This window comes from Asterias amurensis, chromosome 11 (genome assembly GCF_032118995.1).
Source record: "Asterias amurensis chromosome 11, ASM3211899v1".
In the NCBI taxonomy this organism is placed as follows: Eukaryota; Metazoa; Echinodermata; class Asteroidea; order Forcipulatida; family Asteriidae; genus Asterias; species Asterias amurensis.
The window spans coordinates 14077423-14096893 of NC_092658.1; the positions used below are offsets into that span (position 1 = coordinate 14077423).

The window sequence follows — 19471 nt, forward strand, 5'->3', positions numbered from 1 at the left end:
AGATGGCAGCATCCACGATTGTTTGTTAACAACGGCAAATTGTCAATGAATTGAATGGTAATTTTGTAGATTTTCAACCGCGTTATATTTTAGAATGACGACTGTGCAAGCTGAGAAACTATCAACAAACAGTAGAGTGAAGTCTACTTCTTCTAAGACACACCAAGCCTCTAGATCTCGACATGGTAAATTGTCACCGGCCGCGAGCCCGAGTTCAGGCTCCGCGTCGGGTGAAGGCCGGCCGAGAAACAGTGCTCCGTCACGGCGGCAACAGATCACCAACTCCCCATCGCTGACCAAGGTGGCCGGACGTCGTGTTGGGAGTAGCGGCAGCAATGTGGTGAATCATCGAAGGTACTGACTTGCCGTGTAATCATAATTGATACCATATTGATTAAAATATTGATCAATATCGTTATCAATATCATGCAGTCATGACATAGATCATGTAGATAGTTTAATTTAGCCTAAAATTAGTAAAAATACTAATAATAAATTCGAAGGTTACACAGTACCGCCTTACTTTATAGACCTGGACTTTAGTTTTAGAGGACAAGTGTCAGGCAGGGGATGTCAACCTAAAATTTAAACCATTTCAACATTTGTTTTTAAGGATATGACACAAATTTAAAAAAAATGGGTGACACTACAGTCACTGACGGATCATCAGATGTGAAGTCCACTTCAGCTGTTTTGATAACAAAAGTTGGTTAAAATAGTATACAAATCACATCACTTTATAGTTGGATGAAAAGACACTTGCAGATTAATCTACTTCATTGATACAACACTCTCATGTTTGAAACTACGTAGTTTACTGTTACGACAAAATGATTTAATAATAGTGGCCATGTTTCTTCTTCATTTTAATGGCAGGAGGTTAAATGGAGAGGATAAGGAGCTTGAAGACAGTGGTCAAGATGTGAGATTTACCGACGTCCCTTCACAAGAAGATTCATCTGCAAGGCCAAGCTCAAATTCTCAACTGTCGCCACAAGATATTGTACGCACAACTCAGACTTTCAGTTAATTTACTGTATTTGAGAAATTTTAGACTTCTGTCTGCTTTCAGACCATACGTGGAATTTAATTTTGGAGAAGGCAAGGCCTTTCTTATTTTGCAAAAGATACTTTCATAACAATTTCTTAAATTCTATGGAAAGTTTTTGAAGGGGCACCAAGGCCAAGATCAGGGCAATGGAGGCCATTACCTCTGTGGCCATCGTTGATTTCACCAAACTCTTCCTAACTTAAGATTAATCTTAGGACTTGGGACGAGTTCAGTTCCGTATCCAAAGGCGTAGGACGCAATGAACCCATCCTAAGTTGGGACGGGTTACTTGTCCTAACTCGAGATAGAATTAATCCCAGCGTTTTGTGAAATCGACTGCTGGCCTGTTAGACCCTATTGTAATCTGCCTGGTGTAAAGATGTTAAGATGTTAAGATGTTACGATACAAAGAGGCCATACTCTTCTTATCGATTTCTCTTCCAAGAACTCTTCTTTTCCCAGAAACTCCTTAGAATTTATAACTCCAGACCAGGGGTTAACAAAAGTATGAAACGTCGTAATTTCAACATTCTTCTGAAAAATTTGATACTAGTTTAGTTTTGGACTATTATTAGTCAGCAGTGACTCTCACCCCTGTGTGTAATGCAGTTGTGGCATGGCAGAGTTGGTTTTAATGGAGTATTGCTTTAGATTGTGGCTCAACAAAGATGTTGTTACTACGTACAAATTTAACTTTGGACTCAAATTCTTATTCAATGTTTTATTTTGGCAGCTAAAATTGAGTCAAGAGGGCAGTTTTGAGGATGTCTATGAAGTGAATTTACACGCATCAAATGTCGGCACAGTACCAAATTTAGAAAAGGTAAACTCATACAAAGTGTTGCTAGGAAAAATTACATTAAGCTTACATTGTTGTGACTCATTTATTTTGCTTAGCGAATACATTTATCAAGCCGAATTTTCCGCTAAACAGCTTCATGAAATTGGGCGCAGGGTAACAGAGGGCATGGCCTGTATGCAAATATCAAAGATTTTCCACTCGGAAAATAATCTTAAGTATTTATTTCCTTTAAAAACAAAATTATGAATTGTCAACTTTGAGTTGATAGGTCGTAGCAGACATGCCAGGTAATCCATTATTAATTCAATTTTGACAATGTGCACATTTTAAAAAAATAATGGTAAATGTGCTGGCCCCTAGCACCCTAAAAGTATCACATTCATGGTGGGAAGTGATGTCATGGTCACTCATTGAATTAAATCTACACTTTGTAAAGGTACTGAATTTGTTTTGTACTGCAGTTTACCAACCTTCGTTTGCTGGATTTGTCGTGTAATAGCATCAAACAAGTTAAGAATCTCCATCAAAATAAGGTAAGATGAACTAGAACTAAGACTGTACTGTGGACAGACAATCTAAAGACTTGTAGGTTTTTTATAATCAAGCTTTGCTTTACATTATTTTGGTGACGTAAATTATCACAAACCATGATTTGTGTACAGCAGTTTCATACGCCTGTCATGTACCTGGAAGTTTGTGTTTCTTTTCTTGTATTGCCCACTATTGGAAGTAGAATAAAGAATTTATATTTGTGTTTTGTTTTCTTCTTCCTACAGGGTTTACGGGAGTTGAAACTGTATGGAAACCAATTAACAGAAGTCATTAACTTAGAGAAGTAAGTCTTTAAGACATTATACCTCCTGAAATATCACTCAATTTAAAATTGTCAAATTGTATCTCGCTTAAAGTATCCCCAGGTGTACACAAAACAACGACGCACCGAGATATAATGCTTTTGCACGGCACACGTTTTAAATGAACAAAATTCCTTATAGAACTAACAATCCTGAAACTGATTTATATTTTAAAATTTATCTTTTTTTTACTGTTACATCCCAAAAAGGTTTAAAGACTCACCTGAACACCAATCATGGTCACCTTGGTCTTGTGGTTAGATGGCAGGACTTGCAATTTAAGGTTGTGGGTTCGAATCCCCTAGCTAACTGCCAGTTTCACAATGACTGGAATAAAAGTATTGTCGTCTAGTTAATGAATCACAATTTCTTGATTGGTGCCATTCATAATCAGAGATATTAAACCATTGTTTGTATGAGAGAGATAAGCTGTTGCCAGCTCAGTGTTTATATCCCCTTGTGGGAGTTTTCTTATTGATTTCCTTAATGGGAAGACCATCTCAACAAACAAACTTGTAGTTGGTTGTCCCCATTACTTTTGTCTTTCTTTCTCGAAGTGCCTTGTGTTGCTTAGTAATTTGGCGCTAAATAAATACTGTTATTATTTATTATTACAGCTTAGTTGAACTGCACACACTGCAACTTCAACACAACAGAATAAACAACTTAGGTAAGTGATCAAAATAGAAAAAGCTCTCAAAACATCACTAGTTTCTGTATTTTCTATTAGATGCACATGATCATTATCTCACAAACCATCCCTTCAAAACAGAGGATGCAAAATAGGTAAATATTTCTAAAAAATGGAGGTCTGAGTTTCATCTTTAAGAGGCAATATAAGGTCATTTACAACGTTCAAAGGGCACTTCTGTTATACAATCATCAAGCCTGCACTGAAAGCCTTTTAAGCACAAACACATTGCTTTACTAAAACAGATTACAAGCCAAAATCACATTAAGATTACATTGTTGTGACTGGTGCCCCTCAAAGTTTTTGCTGAGCACAAAAATTTGTCAAGCAGTATTTGGTGGGAAACTTGGGCTTAAAATTTATGGCTTTGGTACCTGTGAGGTGAAAAAAACTGACCTGTTTAAACTACAGAAGACTTACAGCAAACCTTTTAAGATAAAAATCATGTCAGTGACGTTTTTGCCTGCAACTGTGTGACTGTTTTGATATATTGTTCCGATATAGGACGATGTTTATCCTGTCTGAAGAAGTTGAAGGTATTAAGATTGGACAGTAATCATCTGAGGAAGTTGGAATCAAGAGAAATCGCATATTGCTCTCAGCTTACGTTTCTGGATATCAGTAGCAATAGGATTGATAACCTCACTGTAAGTTGGACTATATTGATGTTAATGCTGCTGCCTATGTTGCTGCTGTTGCTGCTGCTGCTGCTGTTGTCACTATCGTTGCTGCAACTGCTTATGTTGCTGTTTAGGTTGCTATTGTCACTGTTGCTATTGTCACTGCTGTTGCTGCTTATTTTGCTGCTGATTATGTTGCTGCTCTTGCTGTTGCTGTTGCTGTGACCTAGTCACAATGATGGATCACGTTGCACGATTTCAGCTTTTACAAATACATATGTATCTACAACAGTTTCACCAGAATAATATTGTGGCTACATTAACCCAATTAATTTTGTTCCATCTCTGGTTTCAAGGGCTTAAACTGTTTATCAACATTGGAGGAGTTACACGCAACGCATAATGATCTGAAATCTGTAGGTGACCTTAGCAGATGTAAAAAGGTTGGTATAGTATAAAAAGCAAAAATGAACCCCAATAAATATACTGTTATACATGTATAATCTCTTGTCCAAATAATAGCAGTTTTCTTGCATATGTTGTTGCCCTCACTGGTGTCAAAGGATGACACCTTTGAGTGAGCATTCATAGAGCTGCTTAAGCACAAAAAGTAGATAAGTACACCAAAATTATGCTTACCAGAATAAGATTTCCAGCCAAACTGCTATGTCACATGTACAATTTATTCTGCTCAAGCAACTCTATGAAATTAGGCCCTGGGCTTAATTTCATAAAGCTTGTAAAGCACAAAAATGTGATAAGCACAGAAAAATCTTGCTTAGCAGAAACTGGTTACCAGCCAAAATTCCATAAAGTTTACATTGTTGCATCTGGTTTCCCACTCAGTTTTACCAATAGCAAATAAATTTGTTAAGCAGCATATTCTGCTTAACAGCTTCATAAAATTGGGACCTGTGATGTGGAAGGCGTCTGTTAGCTACGGCAATAGATGATGACAATCTATCTTTGATGCATTTCTAACTTTCCTTCTTGCATTTTTAAATTCACAGCTTAATGAGGTCAACTTCTCCTACAACAGACTGTCTGATGTCACAGGTTTAAAAGGTCTCCCTCATATCACGGTAAATATGTGCTTGCTCTTTGCAGACGAACTTAATATTTTAGTTTCTTTTAAAAGTACTTGTTATGATTTAAATTACTGTTCAAATTATACTGAACGATTTTGTGGGTGAAGCTCCTTGAAAAATACAAATAAGTTTGAACGAATTAGTATGTACATGAATCAAAGTTTAAAGAGCAGGATAGTCTGACTCTCTCTTTGTATAATGGATAACCATTGCTTACTGTTGTTGAATACAATGAACATGACATAAATAATGGTGTGTATCTTAACATGTTTAAAGACACTGGACACTATTGGTAATTGTCAAAGACCAGTCTTCTCGCTTGGTGGATCTCAACATATGCATAAAATAACAAACCTGTGAAAATTTGAGCTCCATTGGTCGTCAAAGCTTCAAGATAATAATGAAAAAAACACCCTTGTCACACAAAGTTGTGTGCTTTTAGATGGTTGATTTCGAGACCTCAAAATCTAATTCTGAGGTCTCAAAATCAAATTTGTTGAACAATTACTTCTTCTTGCAGCTATGTTACTTCAGAGGGAGCTGTTTCTCACAATGTTTTATACTATCAACAGCTCTCTGTTACTCTTTACCAAGTAAGGTTTTATGCTAATAATTATTTTGAGTAATTCTATGTCCATTGCCTTTCTTGATTGACACTTACATTTTGTACTGTTTTTCCACTTTAGATTCTTCACTTGTCCCATAATGTACTGACGACTAATTGTCTGAAGGCACTTGGAAGATTAAGGTACGTCGGGGCGGGAGGTAACAGGGTTGTACTGTTTGTTATTATATCTCTCTGGTACTGGGACCAGTAGACTTGAAGAAACCTGTGTAGAGAAGATGAGGTGGAAATGTCAATGGTAGGAAAACGTCAAATAAAAACCAATGCAGTCAGGTAGGGACTGAAAAGAAACCAATCCGCATGCAAGGCTTTGGTCCAAGATACAAACCAGGGTCCACAGAGGAGAAAGGCAGGGAAGAAATGACGAAGCCAACCCGAGTTCCCAATGTTAGGGTTCGGAACCAAATCTGAGTTATACTCGGCAACGCATCCTATTGGAAACATCACACCAACTTTTTGTTAAGACGGCAATGAAGAAATTTTAGTTTTAGACGTGGGAGGAAAACTCCTATAAGGAAAACCCATGCAGTCAAGCAGAGACTAAGAAACTCAATCCACATACAAGGCTCCAGTCTGGGTATCGAACCGGGGTCCACAGATGTGAAAGGCAGGGACAGAAACCACTTAGCCAACCTGACTGCCTAGTTAGGTACAGATTTTGTCTCTTCAAGTTCACTTTAATCATCAATGTCTTTACTCTTTCAGATCGTTACAGAATCTTGACATCTCTTCTAATCAGCTGATTGAAGTCAACGTGATACCAGAGTTATTTCCAGCTTTAGAGGTTCTCAATGCTAGTGAGAATAGAATACACAGATGGTCATCAGTGGTAAGTTCAATTCAGTTCAATTCAATTTAATTCTGTATTTGTCCTGCCAGCATGAAGATCATTACCTCGTGTTTGCAGACTGATATAACAATTTTTAAAATACGAAAATACACTTGAATATCCGACGTCTCACTTCAACTTAAGGTTCATGAATAATGCCTGAAAACCTGCCTTGAGCTTAGGTCAATCTCCTTCTAAATGCATGTTTGACCTTGCATTCATTTTACATGGAGATTCGCTGTCAAATCCTATGTACATGTATGCAAATAAACAACATTACATGCAGAAAAGTGCAGCTGCCAAACATCACCTCGGACCAATCAAAACACAGATATGGAAAGTTTACACCACTGCACATTTATCCAATAAAATAATTGTATTGAATGAAATTATTGAGTTGTATTCCCACCTTGATCCCAGGGATGATCGATTTCGCCGCTACACTTTTCCAAAGCATGCCTTGCTCGCTCATAACCCCTGGAATTGGTTAAAGTGTGACAGCCTCCTACACATTTTAATAAGCCTTGTGGCCTATCCACTCTACGCACCCGCATTAGTATGGTAACCTTCAAAAGAGGTTTCAAGTCATAGACGAACTGAGGTGGACGAAATACTGGTCCTAACTTTAGGATCAGCCATGTGTTTTTAACATCTCATAGTCCTAATTTAGGACGAGTCCTAACTCTATGTGAAATCGACCCCTGGTCCCCTCTTATTCTTCTTTGATCTTGTGATTTTTCGAACTATATGCAGTTTAGGATAATTGTGTAAAAACATGATTCACGTCAAAATACCTGCATTTTTGCACACTTGTAGCAAAGCATCCTTCAAGCACCATACAAGCGCTCAAAGTTTTTGACAAGCATAGATAAGTAACCATTTTCTCTCTGTGTGTTTCAATCCATCAGCTTTCATTAGCAAAGTGCACCAGTCTATCAGAGTTGTATATATCTGGGAATCCATTCTGCATGGAGGATGGAGAAAAACCAAGGTAACATGATGATATTTTATCATTGTGGATTCAATATGAATGTTCTTTTCAATTTAGTTTGTTATTTACTTCAAAGTGCAGTTTTTATGTAAGAATTGTATCCCAATGCAAGTATTACATCTATAGAATTCTTTTCAGTACCCACTTCTACTTACAGGATTCAAACTGGCCTCTTGTCACCGACACACTCGGTGGTCTAGTGCTTCAGAATGTAGGGGTGTGGGTTTGAATCCCACCTACATATCCTTGAGGAATATATTTTCCTGAAGGGTCCAAATAGCACGAGTGTCACACAATGGTGTAAGAGTCAAACCAAAGTCTAAGCCAATCTCTTTTCAAAATCTTATTTATAGAAACTTTAGGTACGGCGTTTACTACATGCAGTGAATCCCCTGCTGGTCAGTTTTTATCAGTCTTGGTTTTTGTTCCACAAATCCAAGACTATAATTCAAAGTTATTTTGGTTTCCTTTTATGGTTGGCTTGGCTGCAGTTATCATCATGACTTACAGGAACATATTCCTCATCTCGACATTCTTGATGGAGCTCACGTCAAGAAAACATCATCCAAGACAGTTCCTATTATGAGACCAATGTCCGCTGCTTCAGGTTAGTTTTAAAGGGAAGGTATACGTTGACGTTGAATAATGTCACTCCTAAAATTAATGCGTTTTGGCCACCCCAACCAACTCGACAAGTCGATTACTGGTTGGTCTGAACAGCATCGTCACCGCGCCTAACCAAACAAGCGAAAAACGCTCAACCGATGACCAATGTTTCTGATTAGGGTCGCCAAAACGCAGCAGCTTTCGATAGTATAAAGTTTTTATGCCCCAAAATTTCAATCTGAGAAGATTACTGTGATAATGTTTGTCAGCTTGTGTATTCCTTTTTGGGGATTATTTTTTCTGCATACACACATTCGCTTAGGATTTTCGGCAATATTTCAAAAATGCAACCACCTTTTGAAATGAAATTTTCACAGGTTAACTTTAATTATACAACTACATTTATATAAGATTGAAACAATCAAACTGTTTCAAAATTAAAGGGATTGTGTCTTGATCAAAGAAAGCTTGGGGCTGTTCATGGAATTATGAACTCTCAAACAATTACTTGACATGCGCCCATTCCCTCTGTATCATATCTATGGAGAATGCGCAATGGTGCAGTTTATAGGTCAGGGGTGGATTTCACAAAGAGTTAGGACTAGTCTTATCTCGAGTTAGGACCAGTTACTCGTCCTAACTTAGGACTATCCGTGCAATTTGTATATCTCCTAGGACTAGTCCTAAGTTAGGACTAGTTCTAACTCTTTGTGAAATCGACCCAAGATGTCATAATTCCATGTACAGCCACAGGCCTTCTTTGCTCATTTGATCATGACGACACAGTTCACAATGGCATGCTAAATCTAAATCTTTTCCATGTTTGCAACAAGCTAATTTTCAATTTGTAACGCCCCACACTACTTCAGAAAAAGCTTGGCATTAAAAGTGAAGAAAACTTTTATATATGTACCACCATTTCTAGAAGTACACAGGACCTACAGCTTAGCCTCTTAGAAATGTAGTTTTTCAAACTGGATGAATGTTTTTAATTAATGGATTTTTTCTTTTGGTATTAGCTGTAAGTGCAAGACAAGTTGAGAATCAGCTGAAGAGTGTGGAGCAAGATTTGTTATCATTTGAGTCAAGTCTTCAGGCAAGGTAAGGGCCTTTAGTCATGCTGCCACAATCTCGGTCATGTTTCCTTTATCCAGTAAACAGTGAAGGATGCTAATGTTCAGTGCACAAAGAAGAACCAGACTATTTCTCCTTGCAGCCTCGGTTTGGTTACATTGATTTGAATGCGGGAAAATCAAGATGGCTGCATCATGGTACAGGTTTATACCTTAAAGCAGGGCCAAGGAGGTTTATGCACCAAACTCAAGCCCTGGTTTTATTATGGTATTTCTATCCTTGAACAAGACCCTTTACCACAATCGCTTCATCCTTCGAGAGGGACGTAAAGCAGATTGTTCAGCGTGTCTTGTAATTCCTTAAAAAGATCCTAGTACACTTATTGTAAAAAGAAGGGGTTTGCCCCGCTGTTTCTGGCTGGCATTGATGGCTGCAGATTGCGCAACATGTAAACACAAGGTGCCGAATTAATGGATCTAAACTTTCAAAACTGCACATATACAAGTACCTCTGCAGACCTGTCTTAATAAATACAGAGTACTTTGGAAACTGATGTGTGTGCTTTAGTTGTAAGCCCTAAATAAGAACTGCACATTATTTTGTTGAATATCAGATAGATCTTAAGATGTTGTAGAGACACATTGCTTATTTTGCCTCTTAAGCTTTCTCATATTTTAAATTTTTGTCTACAATGGACAATACTTTCCGTCACATCTCCACCTTTTGTATTTGTCAGAACACAAAACTTCTTGTTGTTATTGTCAACATCATTGTTTGTTTGACAGATTTGAGAGCATGCGTTCAACCATGGAGACTCTACCACTAGAAGCGCCCCCAAGATCAAGCACTGCACTCAGTATACGCAGTGTCTCTACTTCAGATGGATCCAGACCTGCTAGTAGATGTAACAGGTAAGAACAAGGGGTTTTCTTCTTCTAAAAGACGAGTGTCCTGTATTAATGCCATTATCTTCGATTTGGTATGGCCATGACCTACCAGTGTAATTGCATTTCATGTTTATATAAGTGTTCATACATTTCTAATTCAAAACATCTTTGAATAGTTTTAACTGTTTCAGCAAAACATTGGCTGAAAAATGAATAGAATAATAGTTCAATTGATAAGATGCGCATCAACAACACCAGAGCATTAGATCGCTCGGCCCCCGACACTGAAACAAAACATAACTATTCAATCTATGTGTTTTCATTGCAGTCGGAGTCGGATAGCCGAGGCCCAAGCCTTTGCATTTAAGAACTTTTGATTGGAGGAATATTACCTTGGATTAGCTCTGTCGAGTGAGGATTGATGCATCATGGTGGACCCCCACCAGCTTGAAGTGTACAAGATGATCTTCTTCTTGTTGTCCGTGGGTGGAGCTGCAGTGATTATCCCTCGACCAGCATGCTGCCGCCGCTGGTTGACCCCACCGAGAACGCTTCACTTAACTCGGGTGCGTCCATGCAAGGATAAACTTGATTGGTGCATTGAGGATCCCCTGCATCTGTTTGGTTGGCCGTGCCGCAAATTCTAAAAAAACAGTTGACATGATGCACTTCACAGCAAAATGAGGAATTCTCAGAAATACTGAAATGACATGACAGTGAACACAGTTGAAACAACAGGCATGATACAAGACTGATGTCTTAAGCATTCTTACTTCATATGAATTTTGACGTCTCAAATTTGCAATGAAAAATTAGCAACAATTGAACTGTGTTCAAGGCCTGCGAAACATTTGCTGATCAAACAGATATTTTGCAACAAAATTCGCTTCACAATCGCAGGAAGTATAAACTGGGCTTTATACGACAACACATGGTTGAGAAATACTTACCTTTTATGTCTACAATATGTTATTTGAAAGCAGTTTTATCTACTTGATAAGCATGGAAATGTTTTGAATTGGGTGACATACAATGGTTGCAAGTAAATACTGTTAATAGTAACACACTTAAATAAGGCACTTTGACACTGAAACAGGAATTGTTCTAAAACTTTCAAAGGTGCAGAACAAATACTAACTGTAAATCTCATGCTGATTTGAAAATTGTGATCTAAATATTTGCGTTATTTTGTTTCCTTCACACATAAATGCGTGGTCAATGGGAACCTCGGTTCCTCCAAAATATTCTAATAGACCGTATGCATTGACGGCTTCCTGACACCAAATTTTGCAGGTCTGGAATTTCATCTTTGAAAGGGGAAGGCCATTTTGATTTTGCAAAAGGCAAATGAGCACGATAGGCACAAGGGCACAATTGGAAAATCTTAAAGTCTATGGCAAACTTCTGAAGGGGCACTCGGGCCAGGGGCAATAGCAGCCATGGCCTCGGTATAATTCCAGGCCTGCTCTTGACCACCATCTTTTGACCTCTACATGAGGGTGCCTACAAATGTACGTGAATGACATATGCATTTAAGGTATAAATGTGCACATTCTTTACCGTTACTTAGCCCAAAGTAAAGATTTGTCAACTCTTGTCTAATAATGTACAGGATGATTGTTTTTTTTCACTCTTAAAGACACTGGACACTATTGTCAAAGACCAGTCTTCTCACTTGGTGTATCTCAACATAATGCATACAAAAATATATATATAACAATTTGAGCTCAATCGGTCATCGAAGTTGCAAGATAATAATTATGAAAAAAAAACCTTGTTGCACAAGTTGTGTGCTTTCAGATGCTTGATTTCAGGACCTCAAAATCTAATTCTGAGGTATCGAAATCAAATTAATTCTTTCTCGAGAACTACTTCACTTCAGAGGGAGCCGTTTCTCACAACATTTTATACATGTAGTATGCTAAAGACTATTTTGAGTAATTACCAATAGTGTCCACTGCCTTTAAGGATATCTTTAAATTAAAGATATATTTCTATATCTCTCTATAATATAACAGAAGAATTTTCTATATTACGTCGCCAGAAACATATTGTTAGTGTATTGTTTTACATAAACAATCTTTATTGAAAAACAAGTTTTAAGAGTATCAGTTTGTTTTATTCTGCGTAAATTTCAATTTCTGATTACCTTAAAGTAAATTAAATTTACACAATATTTTTATTTTAATTTTAAAAATGTATTGGAAATCTCAAAGAAGTCTTTCTTGCAAAGTTTCAGCTTGAAAAAGAACGATTTGTTGGGTATGGGTAGAGGTTGAGTGAAGAGGTTTGGAGCCGAGGATAGGGCTGGGGTGTGGAGCTACGGTGCTGATGGGGTTGGGGTTGGGGTTGTTAGGGTAAGTTTAGGGATGGGGTTAGGGTGGGGTAGGGTAGGGGGTTGGGGTGTGGGTTTATACACTAGCCTAGGGCACAAAATTATTTGCTCAAAGTTTGCGATTATTTGTGCACTGAGTTTTTTCCCATTTTAAGTCTTATTTAGGTTATATACATTTGAAATCTGAATAGTGTGTTTGGCCCAATGTGCAACAAATATACATGCTGACATGACAAAAATGACTTTCAAGCTTTACTCCTTGAGGTAACGAGACTGATTTTGTCTGCTTGCAGGGGCAACTTACTCTGGTAAATAGATGCTGATGCATTTCGTTCTTTTAAATTCCCTCTGGAATGAAAATGTACTTGTTAAAGGCAAAGTATACAATTGGTTTTTGGAGCCAGTCAATTGTTTTAATATATAAACTAAGATGTACACAACAAAAAGTGGTCGCGCTTTTGAGATATCGCAAAAAAATCTTGAGCAAATAAATCTGCGCAGGAAGAATGTTCCCTCTTATCTTCATGTACGCGATAATCCTCCAATCAGATTGGCAGAATGGAGTGGTGATAAAAACCTACATTGCACGGCTATTATCACTACCATGCGTATTGTGTGTTCTATGTCACGCACTAAGTTTGCTTGAAGATAAATACGTTATCACACGTTATCGTGGAAATACGGAAATTATAGCTAGTCTGCGTCCCATATCCAACTCAGCCTTCTGCCACGTTGGATATGGGGCGCAGAAGCGCTATATTTTTCCGTATTCCACTCGCGCTTGTGTGATAATTTTTAATAAGAATACACAACCTAAGAAGCGTTCTCAGATTCAGATTTTGGGTCATAAGAACTGTTATCTTTTTACATAACCACAGTACTTAGAAGTGAAATGTTTCTCAAATGCTGTATAAGTCCCCTATCAAATGCTGCTGTAGGCTTCGAACCAAATGCTATTAATTTCAGAGTGATTATCAAATGTACACCTTCCCTTTAACTATCAGACTATTGATAACAATGCATCAAACAATGGACCTTATGCACATGACGTCATTTCAGTAGGGCGCCCTCACCTAGAGGTCAAAAGGAGGTCGTTCATTGGCCAATCCTGTGCGCCGCGCATACAAATCTGTGCGTTTCGATTGTTTCGTCACCGTTTTCCCAAAAAGATGGCCGCTGGATGACGTCAATGCATTTAAGGTCTATAAGCTAGAGAGAAGTTTGTTTTTACAGCATACGTGAATTAGGTTATTTTCAACACCTATTAAGAATTTCAGATATGGATGATTGTAAAACTTGAGTTGAGTAAAACTTGAGAGTCATTTAATTCTCCTTATTGTTTGCAACCGCTACATTTAAAACACATCACTACCGTACTAAATAGTATTCTATTAAATATATGCAACTTCATAATTAAAACAAAGTATCAAAAACAAATACTTTTATAAAACTATTGATATATATAACAAAAGACATTTACAAATAATACTTCTATAAATTTACTTAATTCTTCAAAGGGTGCTCTTTATACTAATGGAGATATTGTCTTACTTTAAAAACACTAAATATTTACACCAGCCCAACAAAAGTATAAACTAATGCTATTTGGAGCCTGTTACTGTAGTACACAATTTGATCAACGATTATAAAAAATATATCTGTTATTTACATCAAGAAAAAACTATTTCATATAGCTAACATCAGACAACTTATAAAAGTTTTGTTACAAAATATTTAAAAAGGTTTCTTAATTTCCTGCAGAGCTTCGGACTGAGTGACACTTTGACAATTTAAGCTAAGTCTGCTATCCACACACGATCAAGGTCCCATTTCATAAAGTCTGTTAGCATAGAAAAAATATTGCTTAGCAAATTTCTTTGAGTGGAAACCAGTTTCAGCATTGTAACTTTATGGAATTTTGGCAGATTTCTCTGCACTAATTACATTTTTTTGCTCACAGGCTTTATGAAATTGAGCACAGGGCGGAATTGCATCAAGACCGTATGCATAAAAACTTGCTAAAAAAGTACAGAAAAATATTGCTTAACAGAAACCGTTACGAGCCAGAATTCCATCAAGTTTACATTGTTGCAACTAGCGCCCAAACCGTTTTTTGCTCAGCAAAGAAATTTGCTAAGCAGGAATTTCTGCTTAACAGCTTGAGGATCTTTCATTTATTTTTCTTCACCTTTAAAGATTATTTTAGAAGATGATGAAGTTGCTATCATAAGAGAAAAAGAAACACCTCCATAGTGGTGACCAAACTTCTAGATTTCTATTTGTGTTTTAATAGAGTCTGTAAACCTGTAAAATGTTACATTCTCTATCACATCTCTGACTGTTTTAACTATCCCCTGCTGACACTATCCCAATACCTTATGTTGCAATGCCTATAGCCAAAGCCCATATAGATCACATTAGACAAGTATATATTTCTACAAATTGCATAGATAATATCATATCTGATATGTATGAAGTCATTATCAGGCCTGATGCTTGATGGAGGCAAAAGCAGTAAGGCCTCCCCTTGCTCATAGCCTTGGTGCCCATTTAACATTCCAAAGAGGTTTCCTTTACACTACATTGCCCTTTTCAATAATGAAGCATCAGGCCTGCATCACCACACAACATCTTGAATGCCCTCATTTCAGGAGTCACTTTCCCATAGTGTCCTACTATGTACTGCACATTTGTATCCAGCGTGCACTCAATAACACTCTCATTGTACTTTTACATTGACTTTGATTTCTAAATTGGCAGACTGTAAACCGAAAGTACCCGTGTTTGACTTTGACTTCTAAATTGGCAGACTGTAAACCGACAGTACCCGTGTTTGACTTTGACTTCTAAATTGCCAGACTGTAAACCGAAAGTACCCGTGTTTGACGTTGATTTCTAGATTGGCAGACTGTAAACTGAAAGTACCCGTGTTTGACGTTGATTTCTAAATTGGCAGACAGTAAACTGAAAGTAGCCGTGTTTGACGTTGATTTCTAAATTGGCAGACTGTCAACTGAGAGTAGCCATGTTTGACGTTGATTTCTAGATTGGCAGACTGTCAACTGAAAGTAGCCATGTTTGACGTTGATTTCTAAATTGGCAGACTGTCAACTGAGAGTAGCCATGTTTGACGTTGATTTCTAGATTGGCAGACTGTCAACTGAGAGTAGCCATGTTTGACGTTGATTTCTAGATTGGCAGACTGTCAACTGAAAGTAGCCATGTTTGACGTTGATTTCTAAATTGGCAGACTGTCAACTGAGAGTAGCCATGTTTGACGTTGATTTCTAGATTGGCAGACTGTCAACTGAAAGTAGCCATGTTTGACGTTGATTTCTAAATTGGCAGACTGTCAACTGAGAGTAGCCATGTTTGACGTTGATTTCTAGATTGGCAGACTGTCAACTGAAAGTAGCCATGTTTGACGTTGATTTCTAAATTGGCAGACAGTAAACTGAAAGTAGCCGTGTTTGACGTTGGTGCAAATGATCAATTTCAACTCGTTACCTCAACCGAGCCAAGATGCTTAGACTTCCTTCTAGTCCTTTGACTCATCTTTCCGTTTCCAGCAGCAGCAGAGAAAGAGTAGAGCCAGCAGTAAGAGTGTGAAGACAGCCAGTAAGACTATGATGATAATCCATTCTGTTTCAAGTACACCGATTTGAGGTGCAGTATCAGGGAATACCAGCTCTGAAAAATTACAATGAGAATAAGATTTAGTCTGTTGAATCCGATAATCAGCAAGTTATCATTGGGACATCATTTGACGTGTTGTGATGGAGCGGTCTAGGTCAACGGACACAAGCTCTGGTGTTGTCAGAAGCAGTGTGTGTCAAAAAACATTGCATCTTGTAATAAATGTTCCGGATTCACAAATAATACTAATAACTAGTTCTTATATTGCGCATTTTACAATAACCACATCAACGCACTTGACATTAATTTATAGTGCCCTGGTCATTGGGCCAATAAACTTTTGATACTCGGTTCATGGCAACAACTCTCTAAAAAGTATCTATTCCCCAAACTAACATTGGCGACTCCGAAGTTACCGCTTCTACCAAAGCTCGTACTCGTATTCTTGGTGTGATATTCCACTCTTCGATGATACTTAGTTTGCATATTTCTAGTAATGCATGTTCTACGACATTTTACATTCATATCATAGGAAATATTTAACACAAAATGTAACTGAGAAGATAATCCATTCTGTCGTAGTTTCCAAACTTGATATGTGCAATTCACTTCTATAGGCTCCATTTATACCCCTTGGAGAAGAGAAGCAATTACAGTGACGTCTTGCTCAAGGACACAACCACACAAACCCAATGGCGTGAGATACAACATTGCTGCACAAAGCCTCTTTTATGCAAGGTAAAACGATATTACAAAATACAGTCATTAAGTTTATGACTTGTGTGGCAGAGGTAGAAAACTCATTGTATATATTAAAGATACCTGTAGTTCATTTCCTCGCAACTTTTCCCTACTCGATCTTGGTTTTCTCATTTTGCTCAAGCAAGTACCCCAACAGTTAGTGTGTTTATTAGGTTTATTCATTAGTTTTCTAAGTGGACCATTTTTCCTGGTTACACCTGCAATCATAAAGGTACGCACAAACTCGATGATGCTGAGATCGGATGTCATAACAAAGGATTAAATGATACTTACTTGTATTGCAGACATCTCCAATGTAGCCATCAGGGCACGTACAGGAGACTGAGTTGAAGAGATCTTTACATATGCCCCCATTAATGCAGGGATTGGACGCACACTCATCAATTTCTGTACCAAAAAGAAGAAGAACAAATTACGAAAAGAAAAAAAGTGAATCCACAAATTGAAGACACACACTTTTTATGAGCTCTTTTTGTTTCTCAGTTATGGCGTCTGTGACTTTGTCTATGGCCGGATTGTCATATCATTATATATTGAAGCAAAGTCTGTCCTTAACAACACCTTTAGCAATAGCGGCATCCACTAATCTAGACACTGCCTAATGATGTTCCCAAAGAGAATAATAAGTTGCCACTTACAACAGCTTCGGTTCCATAGGAAAACCATCTTGCAATACTTCTTTCATGTGAACTTGCCTTTCATATTTTTCTTGTCGGATAAACTTCCGTTATAAAAGAAATTGTCTTCCTAAATGTAAGAGCCTTTTGGAACATCTTACTTTCTGAAACAGTAAAACCCTTTTTTCTGTAGGATGGTCCTTTAGTCTCCTACAATCTGAGATTCTTGCAGTTGTAAAAATTTGATTAGGGGTTTGAACAAATACAAATTGACTAGAGCAGGATTTGAACCAACAACCTATCAGACTAATGTGGCGGGCGCTCTACCAATGCAGCTATCCAGTCATATGTTGGCAGCCTCCTATATAGTCAATATCAGAAGCCATTTCAGTTTTAAAGTTTGTAAGATTTTTATTTATTTATTTGCTTTTAGGTGGGGATTGCCAAACTCAGACGGCTGTCTGGCCACTTCAAGGCGAGGTCTATGACACTAAACTGATTTTGGCTATCGACCAAAATCAACTGCCACAAGGGGCACTTTGCAACCTAGACCCAGGGCTATACAGAGTTTACCCCCTCACAACCTGTAAGGATGTAGGCAAGGGTAGCATAAGATGTTACCTAAATGGCAGAACTGGCCTTCGTAGCCATCAGGGCAGTCACAGCTATAGCTCATCAATGAGTCTTCTTGACATGTCCCTCCATTCTGACATTGGTTTCCTTCACAAGGATCAATCACTGTAGGGATACAACAAGACAGATTCACAGAAAGGAAATGGTGAATATTGCAACTCAAACTCACACTTATTTCCATACTTCATGAAAACAGTACAAAAACTGTAAAGTTCAACAGTACACCCAAAACAATAATTTTTAACGAAGTAAGCAATAACCAAAGCTCTTTTTACAAGGCAAAGAACATAATTAAGTATAGAGGCATCATCTACTAGAAGCCTAGGCTTGATGGAGAGAAAAACATCACATAGAAACAAGACAAACAAAAACGTTGAAGAATACATGTATAATACAGATAAGACTATTACTTTAATTCTTTCATTCATGCACAGAGCACCAAATCATGTAGTTTTCAAGAGACGTCTATTACTTTAATTCTTTCATTCATGCACATAATTTTGATCATGGTGTTTTATATGTAAAAATATATAATTGCAATTTTGTATACTTTTTGTTATTGTGGTATTGCCCTAGTTGGTATTTTTAAAACTGTTTTATTTTAATTTTATTGTGGAGCTGCCCATTCTTGTAATTGCCTTATCTATGTAGGATAAATCAAGTTTTGTGAATTGAATTGAAATGAGTTGAATTAAAAAGGTACAGCAAGATGTTAATAATAACAATAATAATATAGGATTTGAGGCATTGCATGGTGAGGTATCAATGTATATTTGGTTTGCGATAACACCATGTGTGTATCTACTTGCCAGGTAGAGTTGTTCTTAGGGAACTGTCTTGCTTTATTCTACTGCCGTGGAGTAGATAAGCGAAGGTTCGGCAGTACAGTTAATTACGATCCTATAAGCTAAAGTAGTAGTCCAGTCTAATTTCTATACCATCCGCCCTGGTAATAGTTAAAAAGCAGGACAGTTCTTTTCAGAACTGAGAAGTCTCCCGAACCTCCGATTATCTACTCCACGGCAGTAGAATAAAGCAAGACAGTTCCCTAAGAACAACTCTACCTGGCAAGTAGATACACATATGGTGTTACCGCAAACCAAATATACAACAATAATAACAACGATATTGAAGTCTTATATAGCGCATGTATCTACCAACAAGGTACTCAAGGCACTTAGTATGAACATTTATACAAAAAGAGAGGCTAGTTAACCTTAGCAGTGTCCAGGGCCAATTGGCCCCTCATATTTTCTCTCAACTAATAAACTTGAAGTTGTGACAACCATGTCACACTATGGGTTCTACATGGAATGACCCACATGTTTCATTTCATTTCATTTTCATTTTCATTTCATTTTATTTGCCAG

The 19471-nt window shown here is 37.6% G+C and overlaps 2 protein-coding genes across 3 annotated transcripts in view; one reads left to right on the forward strand and one right to left on the reverse strand.

Annotated features, from left to right (window-relative positions):
- Nucleotides 1-6: 6 nt before the first annotated feature.
- Nucleotides 7-12155, forward strand: LOC139943672 (uncharacterized). Its single transcript, XM_071940410.1, has 16 exons — nucleotides 7-354; nucleotides 877-1003; nucleotides 1785-1874; nucleotides 2315-2386; nucleotides 2630-2688; nucleotides 3325-3377; nucleotides 3903-4045; nucleotides 4375-4461; nucleotides 5029-5100; nucleotides 5793-5854; nucleotides 6437-6560; nucleotides 7469-7551; nucleotides 8043-8158; nucleotides 9177-9258; nucleotides 10017-10142; nucleotides 10447-12155. Exons 1-16 carry the CDS (start codon nucleotides 95-97, stop codon nucleotides 10493-10495), a joined length of 1605 nt encoding a protein of 534 aa, XP_071796511.1. The 5' UTR covers nucleotides 7-94; the 3' UTR covers nucleotides 10496-12155.
- Nucleotides 12156-12498: 343 nt separating this feature from the next.
- The window catches only part of LOC139943665 (uncharacterized), a 50717-nt gene continuing 43744 nt past the window's right edge, over nucleotides 12499-19471 (reverse strand). For both annotated transcript variants that reach the window (XM_071940398.1, XM_071940399.1), the window contains exons 47-49: nucleotides 18090-18206; nucleotides 17125-17238; nucleotides 12499-16143 (exon numbers count right to left, since the gene is read on the reverse strand). In XM_071940398.1, the coding sequence (XP_071796499.1) occupies nucleotides 15992-16143; nucleotides 17125-17238; nucleotides 18090-18206 (383 nt within the window). In that variant the 3' untranslated portion in view covers nucleotides 12499-15991. The remainder of the gene's footprint in view (nucleotides 16144-17124; nucleotides 17239-18089; nucleotides 18207-19471) is intronic.

Excerpts from the sequence above, each read along its gene's own strand:
- LOC139943672 (XM_071940410.1), top strand. The coding sequence starts at position 95 with ATGACGACTGTGCAAGCTGAGAAACTATCAACAAACAGTAGAGTGAAG. Across the intron at positions 5,101-5,792 it reads AAGGTCTCCCTCATATCACG|ATTCTTCACTTGTCCCATAA; the intron begins GTAAATATGTGC and ends TTTCCACTTTAG. Across the intron at positions 9,259-10,016 it reads GAGTCAAGTCTTCAGGCAAG|ATTTGAGAGCATGCGTTCAA; the intron begins GTAAGGGCCTTT and ends TTTGTTTGACAG.